The sequence below is a fragment of the Cheilinus undulatus genome, linkage group 14 (assembly GCF_018320785.1).
Source record: "Cheilinus undulatus linkage group 14, ASM1832078v1, whole genome shotgun sequence".
Classification (NCBI taxonomy): Eukaryota; Metazoa; Chordata; class Actinopteri; order Labriformes; family Labridae; genus Cheilinus; species Cheilinus undulatus.
The window spans coordinates 42,241,019-42,257,894 of NC_054878.1; the positions used below are offsets into that span (position 1 = coordinate 42,241,019).

The following is a 16,876-nucleotide window of genomic DNA, read 5'->3' on the forward strand; positions in this document are numbered from 1 at the left end:
CTTACACAAACAGCTGATCAGATACTGTGAGGTGGAAGAACACATAGCTAGTAGCTGGAGCTCACATTGGAAATAGTTCCAAACACAGAGGCTTTCTGGGTGAAAAATAAAACGCGTCAAAAATTGTTATGGAGTGCAGTTGAGCCAACATTGTTTTTCCGCCCATTTTTACATGAACTTGCAAAATTAAGTGGAGAAACTATACCTGCCTGTGGCGCTGTATAGCCTAGCTTCCCTGAGTGTTCCCTGTTCGAAGGGGCAGCGCAATTACCTCATACAATCCTTCTTAAAAATACAGAAAACTTCTTTAACAGAACTGAAAAACATTTCTTTTAAAAGACGTGCGAAGACCTGAGATGAATGCATGCAGATGTTGACTGTATGCATGTGTAAAAATAAAGACAAACCTGTCAGCAAATGTACTTGGGTGGCTTTAAATGAACCTGGGTGGCCCGAAATATGTGGAAAAGACTGTATTTGTTTGTTTTTACAGAGCCAGCTGCCAAAGAGAAAACTAAAACTGTTGCAGCTGCTAAGAAAGGTAAAATGACATTTAGCCAGAGGCTATCACAGAAGGTGTAAACAATTAGAAAATGCTTTTAAACCTACAGAAACAACCTCCTCATCAATGTGAAGGAGCTGCTAATATTACACAGAAAAAAACAAATGATCCCGACCAGTAATCATGTCTTGTTGCTCATTATTTTAGAGCCTGCAGCTCCAAAGAAGAGGAAATCAGCCTCAGAAAAGACAGGTAGCTGCACATGCTGACATTTGTTCATTTGCATAAAGCTAATCATCATTCACATCAATGACACGGAAGATGATTGGAAACTAATTGGTTTTGCTTCTTTTAGAAGCAGCAGCACCTGTCAAAAGTAAAGCCAAAGCATCTGCAGCAAAGAAAGGTAAAAGTGAGCATGAACAAAGTCACAGAAATGACATTTTGTTCTCACATTGATCCTAAAATTCAGGGCATCCGTCTTCTGCTTGTGCAGATGCTTTTACAGAATTTAATGCCATGTTTTCGGTGTTACACAGATGCAGAGCCACATCCACGGCCGATCAGACTGAGATCGAGACTAGAAGGTGTGAGGAGGGCGAACGCAACTGCTCAGGCGAAGGAGGAGAAACCTGAAGCAGGTAATAAGTCAGAGTCTCACTGTCAGCTTTCAGGGTCTGTGATGAAGGACTCTGACGAGAGAAGCTCTTTGTTTATATGTTATTTTTTTACTTTCAGCCAAGACAAGGACAAAATTATCAGCAGAGAAGAAAAGTAAGTTTAAATATGTGCATGTTTGCTGGGTTGGACATTAACAGTTTGGCCATAGACATGTTTTCTCCCCACCAGCTTTTATTTTATTAAGTGGTGGTTTATTTGTTAGGATCCCAATTAGCTGTGCTCTAGAGCAGAGTTTAAGATAAAGTTACAATACCATACCATGGCATACCATATCTTTATTTGAAATTGTTAGTGCTATACAATGTTATGTTGCATAGTTAAAGCATAGTAGAGTATCTTTTAATATCTGAAGTGGGAGCATTAACATTTATCCAGCTGACCTTCCTGGGTGCTACATAAAAGTCTGACCTGGGTAGAGAACTACAGTGAAACCAATCTGGCCTGGGTGCTTAAAACTTCATCAGGATGTTGTACTTGTCTTTTTCCTCCAAAAATCCAACAAACAGGATATTTCCTGAAAGAAAATCGTGCGTTCTGCCATTTCATTGAATTGGCTAGCTAACTACACAACAAATATATTCTTTTAAAACCTTTGAAAAATGCATAGAAATATGATGGTATTTGCCCACTAATCTAGTGGGTAGCAATGCTTGTAAATGTTTAGCGACTATTAAACAACAAAAGAAGAAGAGGAGGAAGCCTGCAGCAAGAACAGTGGAGCAGCAAGACCTGCTGGCCTCTTCCCAAACTGTCACAGTTCGGTTTATGTAGTCCCACAACAAAGACATACAAACCATTAAAAACAAGCAAACAAATGTAGCAATTGGTATTCACCCACATTCTTGAGTGATTGCTATTGGCAAGCGCACTATTAACCACTGCACCAGCTTTTTTGTTCCAAGAATGGTGTCACAGCACCCTTCATAAATTGTAAATATGGCACACTGCTCTGAAATGCATGTATATTAATAAGCATTTTACATTTTAGCCATTTCAAGAGTTTCAAAACGGGAGATATTAGGCTGTTAATTTCTGTTTTGCTTTTTATTTTGTTTTCCTTTTTTGTCTCATGTTCAATACATCACCAACTATCACTGATAGTTTTGATATAATAACAGTAAAGAAGTGGGGGAATCTAGACTCATAAATCTGTGACTTTTGGCTCTAACCTTCCAAAGCAGATGGATTTGCCAGCCTCCATATCTATCATCAGGCAAATATATCTATGCAGTGACTGCATGAAATGGGCCGTTTAGCATGTCGGGTAATTTCTGCTTCTTTTTGACAACGAACTGAATTGTGCTTTCTGTGAACCATTACACTCCTATCATAAACCAATATTTTATTCACAATAGAACATAAACAACATATCAGCTGTTGAAACTGAGACATTTTACCATTTCAAGAAAAATATTTGCTCATTTTGAATTTGGTGGCAGCAATACATCTCAGAAAAGTAGGGATGGGCAACAAAAGGCTGGAAAAAGTAAGTAGTATTAGTGTTGAAAGCTGCTGGCGCATTTTAAAACTAAGTATGTAAACTTGGCAAAAGTCAGTAACATGAATGATGACTAACAACATGAGGCAGAGTCTCTGTGAAGTAAAGATGGGCAGAGGGCAAAAAACTGCATCAAAAAATTGTGGATTAATTTCAGAAAAATGACTTTGAGTACTCCAACATTTACGGTCCTTAATATCATCAAAAGATTTAGAGAATCTGGGGAATCTCTGCACAAGAGACAAGGTCGAAGGTCAGTATTGGATGCTCCTGATCTTTAGGCCTTCAGAGGCCACTGCATTAAAAACAGACATGATTCTGCATGAATCTCTGCATGGGCCCAGGAACACTTCCAGAAATCATCGTCTGTCAACACAAACGGCCATGCCATCCACAAACTCAAGTTAAAACTGTATCATGAAAAGAAGCCAAATGTGAACAGGATCCAGAAACACTGCTGTCTTCTCTGGGAAAAAGCTCATTAAAATGAACTGAGGGAAAATGGAAAACTGTTTGGTGGTCAGATGAATCAAATTTTGAAATCTGGTGAATGCCGTATCCTGAAGACACAGTTCATAGGTCTGCATCTCTGATGGTATGGGGTTGCATTAGTGTCTATGGCGTGGGCAGCTGACACATCTGGAAAGAAACTTTCAATGCTGGAAAGTAGAAAGAGCTTTTAGGGTAACAAATGCTTCCAACCAGTCAACGTCTTTTTCAGGGAAGGCCTTGACTATCTCAGCAAGACAATGCTAAACTACATCCATCACAACAGCATGGTTTCACAGTAGAAGACACTGTATTTAGAACTTACCTGCCTGCAGTCTAGACCTTTCACCAAGAGAAAACATTTAGATCATCATAAAATGAAAAATCTGGCAAAGAAGAACAGGACTGTTGAACAGCTCGAATCCTACATCTGACAAGAATGGGATGATACTCCTCTCCATAAACTCCATCCTCACTTCCCAGATGTTACAGACTGTTGTTAAAAGAAGAGAGGATGCTACACGATAGTAAACATGGCCCTGTCCCTGCGTTTTTGAGATGTACTGCTGCCATCAAATTCAAAATGAGCTAATATTTTCCTTAAATAGTAAAATGTCTCAGTTCAACATCTGACTTGTTGTTAATGTTTATTGTGAATAAAATATTGGTTTATGAGATTTGACAGTCTCTGCCTTCTGTTCTTTGGAGCAAACACAGCGCCCTAACTTTTTTGGAATTTGGGTTGTACATTTTTTTTGTCTGTTTGATTTTGCCTTTGCTTTTACCAGTTTGAAGGAGGCATGATTCTACACATTTTAATTATTATAATGTTAAAGTTATCCTCAGAAGAGAGGCTCTAAACACTGCTGTGGTTGTTGGAAACACATGAGTAATATTTTTATTTCATCAATATTTAGAAAATCTGTGGGGAGCTTTCACTTCAAGATTAGAATCAATTTTCTGCTCGTATTGATCGCTCGACAGCACTGGAGGAAATTTATAAAGCTTTGGAGGAAAGAAAGTGAACAAAAGAATGAATGTCTAATAAATACAAATCTAATGGTTGTAATGTTAAGTCTGAACTGACATCTTACAGGACAAATCACACGTGTTGGAAGCAGAGTCACAGATTAGGAGATTTAATGAGCTGTTTAATGCATGATAAACGCTGTAATTAGCCACATGTCAAGCTTTATTACACTGAGAGGGGAATAATTTTGCAAGAATATTAAATACACAGCACAATTATGCAGAGTTATTTGGCAGGCTGTAATAGGACTGTCTCCCCTCTCACAGGCAAAGCTGAGAAAGCTGAAAAGAAATCAGTCAAAGAGGCTCAAGGTTTGTATGGACTCAGAACATGGCTGGGATTTTAATATGTGCACATGTTTTTTTGTCACTGATCAATTTCTCTTCTGCTCATGTTTTAGACAAAGACAAACAGCCAGCAAAAGCTAGTAAGTATTTCACTCAAAAGCAAACACATGCAGGCAGCATAATGACTATTAACACTTATTTGAATGTGAACGATCTTTAGATGTGAAATTTCTCTGAGATTTTATGTTTCCATGTGGAGGAGATTTACCAAACAAAATTAAACTAATGTTACAAAGCATCAATGCCAGTTTAAACACAAATTAAGACAAAAATGTTACAAACTGCAACCTTTAAGAAATGTTTGCTCATTACACTGTTAGCCGTACATGAAAACACAGTTATGGTGCTGCACGAGTGGACAAATATGTTGGCACCCCTCCGTTAAAGAAAGAAAACCCACAGTGGTCACTGAAATAATAAATAAATAAATGAAAATTAACTAATGAAAATGAGACATTGCTTTTGAATTGTGGTTTAACAGAATCATTAAAAAACAAACTAATGAAACCAGCCGGGACAAAACTGATGGTACCCCTTGAAAAGCTGTAAAATAATGTGACTATAGGGATGTGTTAAACTCAGGAGTGTCCTGTAATTACCATCACTGATGTCTCAAACTTGTAATCGGTCAGCCTGCCTATTTAAAGGGTTAAAAGTAGTCACAATGCTGTTTGGTACCATAGTGTGTACCACACTGAACATAGAGCACAGAAAGCTAAGGAGACAGTTGTCCCAGGAGATTAGAGAGAAAACTGTATACAAGCATGTTAAAGGTAAACGTTATAAGACCATCTCCAAGCAGTTTGATGTTCCTGTGACTACAGTTGACTATTCTATTCAGAAATTTGGCGCGTTGCGAGAGGCCTTGCTTATGCAGCTCAACAATCTGACCACGTTGAAAGACAGAAAGCTTTTTTGCCTTTGCCATCAGTAGGTCATGACAGTGTGAATGCCTGACAGAAAATGACCTTAAATCCACATTTTTGTGCAGATTTTGGCTTTTAAAGGCTATGGTCTTAAATTTTTGATCAGCTGATCAACAACCTATTTCAGTTTAATTATTGTTTTCAATAAATTGCTTACTCAATTTTTTTTTAGTTTCACTTCTTTTTGCATATTCAAGCTCTACTTATAACCTTCTTAAGATCCAACAGTGCAAAATGCAAACTCCTGCAATTTTTTTTAGCTGGTCTTAAAATTTTAATCAGGAGTATAGTTTTTCCAGGACCTTCTAACTGAAAGACAACTATTCTGAAAATGTAGCAAACATTTAAGATTTTTTACCGCCTTGATAACCTGAGATTCCTCCACATGTTCAATGCATAAGTGTATGTTTAATGTAATGTTTCACATGTATGCTTGCCCATAGAAAGAGGGAAAAGAGCCTCCAGTAAAGCATAAGGTATTCAGTGATTTCCTCCATTTTTCCACTGGTTAACTCAGTATGAATAGACATCTTCTTTAATGACATTAGGAGCATAAGAGAACGTAATGAGATGAGCTGATTACTGCCCTTTTGAACTGCCCTGAGTCATCTGAACAGATTATGGTCTTTGATGAATACAGCAACAATATAACTTAGCTGGATTGATTAAATCCGTGAACCAAAACCTATTAAATAAGGGTATTAGTGCTCTGTTCTTAATGAGTCATCCAGTGGAGAATCAACACTCCCCCCACTAAAGCACAGCACAGAGTGACTCTACACTTTCCTCTCAGTAGACACAGCAGCTCCCTTTTCTGATGGTGCGATTGAAAATTTTCATTTTTCACATGTATAGGTATTTTTATGGCTTATCGCAGAAAAAAAAGAGAAGACAGACCTTTACTTTTTCTTCAAAATGTGAGCTTTGACTACTTCCTAGACACTTAAACCATAAACTGTAAGATAGAAATGAAATTTAGCCATAATGAAAAATTGGATTTCCTGGCATTATGAAGTGGCTATTAAAAGTATCTACCCCCTTGGATGTTGTACCCTTTTTTATTTTATGACTCAATCATTACCAAAACCCTCTTTAATGTCAGAGTGAAAACAAATTTCTATACAGTAATGTCAAAAATAAAACTATGTAATTTAAAAATAAGTGATTGCATAAATATTCTTCCAGTCAAAAGTGACTGACCTAACTCAACAGAGATCCAGCCAACTGATGCTAGTAGCCTCGCAGTTAGTGAGATGGGGATCACCTGAGTGCAGTGAATGTGTCTCAAGTGATTGTAGTATAAAGACACCTGTGTCTGGAAGGTCCAGTCCGTGGTTAAGCAGTATTCCTGGCTACCATTACACCATGAAGACAAAAGAACACTCCAAGCAACTCAGAAAAAAATTATTGAAAAGTATAAGTCAGGGGATGGAATACTGAACGTGTGTAAATCTGCCTAGATCAGGCTGTCCTCACAAACTGAGTGAGCATGTAAGAAGGAGACTAGTGAGAGAGGCCACCAAGACACTTATGACTACTCTGAAGGAATTCCAAGCTTCAGCAGCTGAGATGGGAGAGACTCTGCAGACAACAACGGTTGGCCGGGTTCTTCACCAGTCAGAGCTTTTTGGGAGAGTGGCAAAGAGAAAGACCGTTGAAGAAAACTCATATCACATCCAGACTAGAGTTTTCCAAGAAGACTTCATGGTCAAATGAGACCAAAATGGACGCCAAACACTGCACATCACCACAAACACACAATCCTCACTGTTAAGCACAGTGGTGGCAGCATCATGCTATGGGGATGCTTCTTAGCAGCCGGACCTGGAGGGCTTGTAAAGGTAGAGGATAAAACAAATGTGGCAAAATATAGGAAAATCTTGGAGGACAATCTTCTCCAGTCTGCAAGAGAACTACAGCTTTGGAGAAGATTTATTTTCCAGCAAGACAATGACCTGAAGCATACAGAGAAAGCTACAGAGAAATGTTTTAAAGGCAACCAGGTGAATGTTCTGGAGTGGTCGAGTCAAAGCCAAGACCTCAATCAAATTGGGAATTTATGGCTGGACTTGAACAGGGCTGTTCCTACTCGATCCCCGTGCAACCTGACAGAGCTTGAGCAGTTTTGCAAAGAAGAATGGAGTAAAATTGCAGCCTCCAGATGTGCAAGCCTGACTGAGAGCTATCCACACAGACTCAGAGCTGATTGCGGACAAAGGTGACTCTACTAAATACTGACTTGAAGGGGCTGAACATTTATGCAGTCACTTATTTTACGTGACTTATTTTTATTTAATTGACATTACTTTGTAGAAATCTGTTTTCACTTTGACATTAAAGAGGGGTTTGTAAGAAAGTAAGAATGTCAAAATAAAAGCATGATAAAGATATTTTGTTCATAAAAAAAAACCTCTCAGATTAATTGCTAACATTAACTGAGAAAAGGATCCAAACATCATTGGCTTTCAGTCAGTCATTTTGTACATGCACTTCCGCATATTTCTAAATGTAAAACAGTGTTGATCAGTGTATAAGCACTTTGAAGCTGTCTGGGAGCTCTTAATCTTGGTTTTCAGACCACACTGGTGTAGCAGTGCAGCCCTCATGTAAATATTTAATTCCAAAAGTCAACATTATAAAATACATCTCTGACTTTGTTTAATTTCCTGATCAACCCACTAGGATGATTTGCCTCACATTGTTAATATAGTCTTAAAATAATGGAATTTTAATGTGAATAACAGTTGAAATTGAGCAATGTATGGGGATTTAAAAATCTGACAGTCCCATAGTTTGCAGGGAAACTTTAATCTGTCTCTCTTTGTAAATATCTGCTGGGAAACAAAACAGCCCACAGAAGAAAAGGCAGGAGATGATAACACTGAGGCAGAAGATGAGCAAACAAGAAAAAACTAATTTGTCAAACTGACAAATCAAAATATCTTACAAATGCAAATTACATTTTCCAGGAGAATAAGAAGTACAAAAATGAAAAGAAAATCAGAGTTTTCTGTTTGAATAAAATCTTTTATTGTCCTATCCACGCTGTTCCTCCTTTTCACCTCACTGAATTGCATGCACGATTTCCTATCTCTCTCAATCACACACTTACATTTTACCAACAATATAACTCTGTATTTTATCATGTTTTTTTTTTTGTTTTTTTTTTACAGAAGAGCCCCAGACTGAAGACAACACCACAGAAAAGAAGAAACCAGGTGAGAGAATCTGAATATTTCAACAGTCTGTCGTGTAAACACTGAAAACAAAAGGACAAAGAAAAATCATTAGTAAATTGAATCTAGAGTTAAGGATCTAAATAAAAGATCTCTAAGATCGACCAGTAGACCAGAATCAACAGATTGGTGACCCCTGATTTAGAAACATGTGACACTTTAGGCATTTCAATGAATATTTGACAGAGGTGCTTTTAATGGAGATATTCGTCTGTTTAGGAAAGATTTAGTAGAATTTTCTTTGCATGGTCTCACAATACTTTCCCACTTTCTTCTGGGTAAGGTTTTAAATTGAAAATGATTTCTTTCTAGTGATGACAATAAAATAGCTGTTTTTTATTCATCTGACTCCACTGAGTGTTAGTTTTGTTTGGTTTGGGGTCAATCATTGAGCTTTACAGAAAAAGAAGTATTTTTTGTATTAACTTAGCAAAAAAGAGTAAGGAAATTTGTGTTTGGTACATTATGTCTTTGTTGCTTCTTGGCAATAGATTTTATACCGTTAGAAGGTCTGTTTATTTCCCTTTTAAATGATGCCACATTTGTAAGGAACATGCATTTATGGGATGAGCAGCAGAGGTGAGTATGTGGGTTGCACCCATGAAAAATTTGCAGAAACTTCTCTGCCAATACCAAACAGCTTTTTCTGCCGTTGACTCTTGTTTTAATCTTTCATAACCCTGTCAGTATTTAGGAGCCATAGGCTGCCTCTAACAGATTTGTAGTCAAGTTTTGCAGGATGATATTCCAACAGCTCTCTCTTTCTTCATTTTTTGCTATTTTTATTTTTATTATTTGTTTTTTAAATCCTTTCATTTTTCTTTTTCATTTGTTTGTCTCATTCAAATATTTCTCAATTTTTCTTTGTTCTTATTTTCTTTTTTTTTTTCTTGCTACTTTTGTTTTCTTTTGGGTTATCTATCACTTTACTCTTTTCTTTTCTCTTATTTTGTCCTTTAATTTTTGTTTTTTTTGTTTTGTTTTTTCATTTTTTGTTTTTATCCTTCTCTTTTCTTTGTCATTTCTCATCTCTTGTCTTTTCTCTTTTCTTTCATACATATTTGCCTTATCCTCTTATCACTGACAAAAATATTCATCTTTTTTATTCTTTTTTTTGTTCTTTTTTTCTTTCCTCCTGTTTTTGCTATTTTTCTTTCTCTTTTCTCTTCTGCTGTCCTGTTTTGTCTCTTCCTTTCTTTTTCTCTTTTTCCTTTCCCTTTACGTTGCTTCAATTCTATTGTTTTACTTTCTTTTTTCTTCTTTCACTTTATTCTGATTTCTCTTTTCACATCTTTTATTTTCTTGTCTTATATTTTCTTCTTTTTTCCTTTTATTTTGTAATTTATCTTCTCTTGTCTCTTATCTTTTATTTTATACAAATTTTCCTTGTTCTCTTTGCAACATTTTTTTCAATGTTTTTCTTCATGTTTTCTATTCTTTTCTTGTTGTTTCTTTTTCTCACTCTTTCAGTTTTTAAATATATTTTTCTTTCTCTTTGCTTTGTCATTTTATTGTCCTGTGTTTTCTCTACTTTTTCTCTTTTCTTTTCTGACAAGGGAGAAAAATTTGTGTGCACCAGAAACTTTTAATTTTATTTTTTTAGCCCATGTCGGGCATCCCAATTTTTTTCATTTCCTTGCTCTATTTATTTATTTATTTATATATATATATTTTTTAACTTCGCTTGTCTTTCATCTTTTATTTATTTTACGTTTCATCGCCAGTCAAACAGACTCCTCTTTTTTTTCTGTCTCCACAGGCCAGAGATACTTCCAGTGCATTTATGTTCCTGGTAAAAATGCACAGTATCCATTACGACCTTTCACCCCGGCCATGTCCCCCGCCATGATGTCCACCCCCATGATGTCCCCGGCTATCCGAGCCATGCTGGAGCAGCAGCAGAGAGCAGCGAGGGCGGCGGGACAATAAGAAGACTTGAACTCCTTCCACCTAATTTCTGAAAGTACTGTAATGAATCCTCCAGTCCAGCAGGGGGCGACGTTTAAATCTGTAGGATCCTTAAACTTTGAGGAGAAACACAGACACAGATAAGAGTGGACACAACTGTTTTGTCTTTAATTTATTTATTGTATTTTCTCTGGATGTGGTTGAGCTCCTGGGGTTTTTGTTGATAAATTTCCTCTCAGCTGAAGCTTTGTAATGTTTGCATCATGGTGTCGTCACCGCCACGCACTATTATGTTTTAGATTTAGCGTAAAATCACTAACATTCAAACAAGGAAGTAATATGTGAGTATTCTTTACTCATTGTGATGTAAATATTGTTTGTAATCTAGGCTAAAGTCAACATGTTTGCATGCTGTTCTCAGTCAACTCCAGGTCCAAGTCCAGTTAATTATGATGTTCTAGTTTAAAGAAATGCAATTATGCACAGTGAAAAAAACGGTAATTCTGAAGAAAAACCGATAAAACGCAAATAAAGATGAAAACACCTGAAAACTTGAACAGCTTTTTGTATCATAACATGATATAATATAATTCAGAAGTAAAAAGAAAAACATGAACTTGACTAAAAGGCATTAAAAGTTTAGGACGGGAGCTGAAAACTGCTTTCATACACTAAAAATGTAAAGCCGTGTCTCTTATTTGTAACCACACATGTAATTCTCCTTCATCCTGTTTAACCAGAATGAGACTGCTTGTTTTTGGCTGCTTAGCCACTGTCTGCAACAGATTAGCATGCTAATGTTGGAGGGTCAAATCCCAGGAGCTCCCACAGCTGATCCTAACAGCCTCCCTGTCTCTGATCATGTGTAGAAAATCCATCAGACTCATAAATGGTGTAGAAGCAAGAAAATTATGGCACATATCCTGGTTACATGACCGAAAATTAGGCAGGAGTAAGAGGAAGGTGAGATAATACCAGCTGCTTTTGCATAAATATGCCACTGGCATGGAATTTTTCATTTAAGTAAAAGCTACAACAGTTTTCTTAGAGTAAAGAGCCACTCAGACATAATGCCATTATTTGAAAGTTATCTGCACTACCTTTATGGATAGATGGACCTAGCTTTAAAGGGTGAATGTTTACAGGCTCTATCTGCACCAAAAATACAAACATAAAGGCTTTCAGCTAAGGGGGTTTCACACCCCCAAGTCTTCCAAGATTGCACAGTTTATTTGCCCTGGTGTGGACATAACAACTTCACCAAGACTGCTTGACGAGGTGGATCTGGGTCTGCTTTTTTATGGACTTCCATGCAGTTCATTTGTATTTAGAATATGAACCCACCTTGATCCAGCCTAGCTATCTAATGATCATTATACTTTCTTGGAATTAATGAGCTACATTAAGTTTCTTGAGCCAGCATCTTCAACTATAAACATCTTTCTATTCATTAATGCTGAGACTGTGTTGAAGATCACAGGGATGCATGATGGATCTTTGGAAACAACTTTAAAGGGTGAGCAGGCCATAGCTGAAGAGGATTACCTCCCCTTAAGTGTACTGAGAGTCACCTTTAAGTATTTTGGTGACTACAGCAAACCAAAATCTGTCATTTAAAGTCCCTGTAAAGTGACATTTTTGTGTAAACACGCTTGATATAGCGGACTGACGTTGGTAGATTTAGACCATTAGAGAGTTTTTCACCTCTTTTGTGGCTAGGTTTAATTTAGCTGGGTGAATATAGGGTCCTGTGATGTCACAAGGGGCTAAAGGAATGACCCCGCCCCCCTAACGTTACAACGGTATAAAATCACTGAGCTGTTCATTTCACAAGAGTCTGCTGTTAGCTGATGTCACTGCCTTCATTGAAAGTTAACAGCTAGCTTAATGCTGTGTTTTTGCTCATTGTGAGGTAAATTTGCCAAATCTATCAGCCACAGTGGCCTTAAAAGTATCATTAACAAGAGATTTGAGCCAGAAAACAGACTCTCTCTCTCTGTTGGGGCACAGGACCAGGCAGCCATTATAATGCTGGTGTGGTTGTCTATTTTTCACTTGAACGAGGCACAGCAGGAACAAACATCTTACCTGCTGAAAGGGTGTTGTAATCCAGTTTTCTCTTGTCTCTTGTTGTGGATTGTTAAAAGACGCCGACTGTGGCTTTGTCTCTCTCAAAGCAGCAACAGTTCAGTCCCTCATGTCTGCGATGCTAAAATTTAGTAAAGTAGATGACATTAGACATGTTCTATTCCTGCCAAGACTGTCACAATAAAAGACTCCAATGCTAATCATCATTGAAGACTTTTATTTTGAACAGCAACATCAGGAAAAGGAATGTTTTCAGCAGGTAACAACAAAGACATCTCATAAACAGAAGGGAGACTTAACTTCACATAACTCAGAAAATAAGGGATACCTGAAGAGTTGAATACAGGATTAGAAAATGAAACCAAGACTTGTTAGCTCTAAACTGTCTGCCAGTCATGACATAAATGTGACTGTTTCTCTAGTGGCTTAAAAAGAGAGTTGTACCATAGCGACAGAGCAGACAGATAGGTCCTCCATTCAGGTAGTAGCGATTCTTTCATTCTTAGAACAGTGGTTCCAAACCTTTTTTCAGTTGAGCCCCCCCTTCACATATCTAGGAAGCTCCCCCAGGAAAAAAAAAGTGGCATATTGCTGTCAAAAATACACATAAATTTGAATTATGTTAATAAACAACAGGCATTAAAAGCAACAGACTTTGGTATGAACCATTCATAAGGGTTTTGTCGTGATTTCAGGTGGTTTGAGTGAATCTAATTCTGACATCCTCAGAGCAGACAGGCCATCATGCCCCCCTGAAATCTCTGGCTCCCGGACCCCAGGTTGGGAACCAAGGTCTTAGGCGATTATATTTCACTGCCTAATTTTTCATGATTTTGAAGCTTGATTTTGTAAACCTAGAGAAGTTTTCATGACTGAAATTTAGTGGTTCATAAACGACGACCTGTCACACAGTAACCCGAATTACAGGTTTTTTTTTTAATCGCTTTACTGGGACTCAAAGAAAAGAAGTCCATTCTTAAGATAAGATAAAGTGTCAGTGTTAAAGTGACGTGTCTAGATCTTGAGATCTGTTGTTTTTTTTCATCTTTACATGCTTATAAGGGAAAGATCCTGAGTTATACTTCAAAGAATTTCTACAAAATGTGCTCTTTATCCATGTTTATTAACATTTTTAAAAGTATGTGCAACTCAAGGAGTAAGCATCATATACATGACTGATGTACAACCTAACAGGTGTTTACACTGAGCATGCTCAGAGACAGGGATTCTGTAAAGGACATCTTTGACGTGACCAACATATGAGACACTGTGATGTCTGCTACAGTGGATAAATGTCATTTTATTTCATGTTCATCATCAGCTTCACATGAAGCCTGATGTTTTGTCATAGTTCAGATACCTCACTTGTTCACAGCTCTGGTTTTGTGCTTTACCAACGAAGCATGACGCCACGTTGTCTCTGCAAAACCATTGCTGAGTTTAATCAGTATTTACTTTTGTCTTACTAAAAGAAAATGACGGCTGAAAGAACCAAAAGAGGGTTTTCACACCGGGCTTAATCCTGGGATAAGACCCACGGTTACTACATACTTTTACTTCCTGAGAAGTTTAGAAACCATGAGGGAGCCTGATAAAATGTTATCCATGTTTTTAAGGGTCAGTGTCCCCTTTTACTCACATGTACTGTTGCAATCATTATGTCCAAAGAAATGCCAGCAAACTGACTTGGACTAGTTTTTAACTGTTGAATTATAGGAGGTTTAACAATGCTGAAGAGCTACCAAAATTTTAAGTAGACCTTGAAACACTGTAAGTCCTTCAAAAACCTTTGTAGAGTCATCTAAGAGTCTTAAGGTGTGTTCAGTCTGAAACTAAAGTCAGATTCACTTGTAATGGGAGTGGCCTATGGTTGTCAGAATTTTAAATTTTTTCAAACACCAATAGCCAGCTGCTATTGTGCCCTTTAAGACATTTTTTTCCACCATAAATCAAATGGCATTGCTTTTTTTCCACAAGTTCCTCATTTTCTTTCAAAATAAAAGCAGGTTTTAATCCATACAGGTTTAAACACCTCTAGTTTGAGAGAGTGTAAATAACAAAATAAATGCATAATTTAAAAGTTTGTTGAAAAAATCTTTTACCTAAATCTTTAATCTTAACTGCATTACTTCTGCAGAGAAAGCAACTTAACATAAACTCTTGAGAAGTGTAAATGCGGTCACATTAATTAGGGAGGATTGGGCATCTGTGAGTCGTTTTGTACATGCACTCCTGCATAGTTCTTAAAGGTCACATACTATGCAATGTACACTTTTTAAGGCTTTTCTAACAGAAATATGTGCCCCTGGCCTGCTCACAATCCCCCCAAGAATCCTGCTTTCTTTACCTCGCAGAAAATGTGTGCTAAAACAATCCGTTCTTAGATTTTTCCCTTCATGATGTCATGTGGGGAGTTAGCCCCGCCCCCAGGTTTGGTTGGCCCTCCCGGCTTGAAAGAAAAATCCGCCCTCCTCTCCTGATCCTCCACTCAGCTGCCAGCTGAGAGGAGGATCAGGAGAGTCACATCCATTTTCTGAGAGGGGCGGAGTCAGACAGCTCAGTAACATTTAAAGCCACAGACACAGAAACAGCTCGTTCTGAGCAGGGCTGAAACTGAGAGGTTTTTAAGACATGAGAAAAATCAAATACAGGAGTGTTTTTCAGTTAACAAACTTCATAGGCATGTTTTGGGGTCCTCTTAGACAAATATGAAGTTGTCTTTAAAGGGTAAAATAGGTGACCTTTAATGTTCAATAGTGTTAAACAGTATATTTGATACTTCAGAGATGTCTCCTAGCTCTAAATCTAAGTCTTTGTCAGTAATTATTGGACTAGAGCAATTAATAGAGCTTTAAAAATTGAACATTTGGCATCCCTAAAATGAAATCCAAGACAATACAACTGCAGGTAAAATCTAGGTAGCTAAAACTAGTGGCAAACACATTATCCTGAAAATAAAGCTTTGTTAGTTTAAGAGAATGTATTTTTAATTTAATCTTTAGTTTACTTCTGCAATCAAAAGAGAAATATTAAAGTGTTTTAAATGCGACCCGATTCCTTGATTCACACATGATAGACTGTACAAATAATTGAAAATCTAGAGTTTATGTTGACCTGCTGAGCAAGAGAAAAGCCTTACACATTCACCATCAGTTATGGAGACATAGCAACAAGCAAATATCAAATGCTGCTTGGAGAGTTTACAATTAGCATAATGTTTCTACTAATTGCACAATATTAACTGTGATTGCAGTGAGGCATCTGTTTGAATCTGAGTTAGCTCTTAGCACGATGAAGCACGTTGACCACAGGCTTTCGTTTTAATCGTGTGAACATCTTGCCGAGGTTTGATGGTTAAAAAGTGTGAAAGGATGCAGTCAGTGGGCCTGCAGGGTTTAAGGTCAGCACGCCTGAAAAACTAAAACATATGTGTGAACAATCTTCAAATGAAACCTGACAGCCATGTGTTGTTGAATATTACAGCGTGTGTGGTTGTTGTGGCATTTAAGACACCTGATGTTGGTGTTTACTTTTTTTTGTATGGATGAATCATCCGTCAAGAATGTTTGATTCCAGAGAGGAGAGGCAGCAGAAAGTCGATGCCCTGATGGGCATTAATGGACTATTATTACACCATACAGCTGCAGCTTTTTAGCTTATCTGACTGAATCTAGCTACAAGAATTGTCTCTTTATGATTCATCCTAGTCCAAAGAAATAGGTGGCTGATGTTTGCACGCTCTAAAAATGGAGAAAGTTTGTGTAAAGCAGTCAGGAGCAAGTAACTTTATTCCCTGCATTTCATCACCACAATGTAACAGTTTTTAGGGGTACTTGTGGGTTTAATTGATCTGAAGAATGTGCCTAAAAACTGTTGCAGCTCTAATTTTTTTTGCTTGTTGAAGTTTTACAAGATTTGCAAGCTTTGGTTGGAATTTTTTCCTACATTTTTTATGTTTAATTCACTAAAACTTAAGTCAGACGACTTTTTTTTGTCACGGTTTGAAATGTTTCTCCCACCTCTGCACCAACCTGACCCGACCAGTTACCATTAAAGGCTTTCAGAGGAGCTTCTGACCACTGGTGGCGCTGTAGAGCAGATTTAAAGCTTTCACCAAATGCTCAGAAGTGTTTGGTCACAAGTGGGACACGGAACAGATTCTGATCTGAGT

The 16,876-nt window shown here is 37.4% G+C and overlaps 1 protein-coding gene across 1 annotated transcript in view; it reads left to right on the forward strand.

Moving 5' to 3' along the window:
- The window catches only part of LOC121521165 (trichohyalin-like), a 51,457-nt gene extending 36,413 nt beyond the window's left edge, over nt 1-15,044 (forward strand). The window contains exons 25-33 of the mRNA XM_041804920.1: nt 494-541; nt 710-754; nt 858-908; nt 1,042-1,143; nt 1,241-1,276; nt 4,467-4,511; nt 4,601-4,627; nt 8,647-8,691; nt 10,469-15,044. Coding sequence (XP_041660854.1) covers nt 494-541; nt 710-754; nt 858-908; nt 1,042-1,143; nt 1,241-1,276; nt 4,467-4,511; nt 4,601-4,627; nt 8,647-8,691; nt 10,469-10,638 — 569 coding nt within the window. The 3' untranslated portion in view covers nt 10,639-15,044. The remainder of the gene's footprint in view (nt 1-493; nt 542-709; nt 755-857; nt 909-1,041; nt 1,144-1,240; nt 1,277-4,466; nt 4,512-4,600; nt 4,628-8,646; nt 8,692-10,468) is intronic.
- Nucleotides 15,045-16,876: the final 1,832 nt, after the last annotated feature.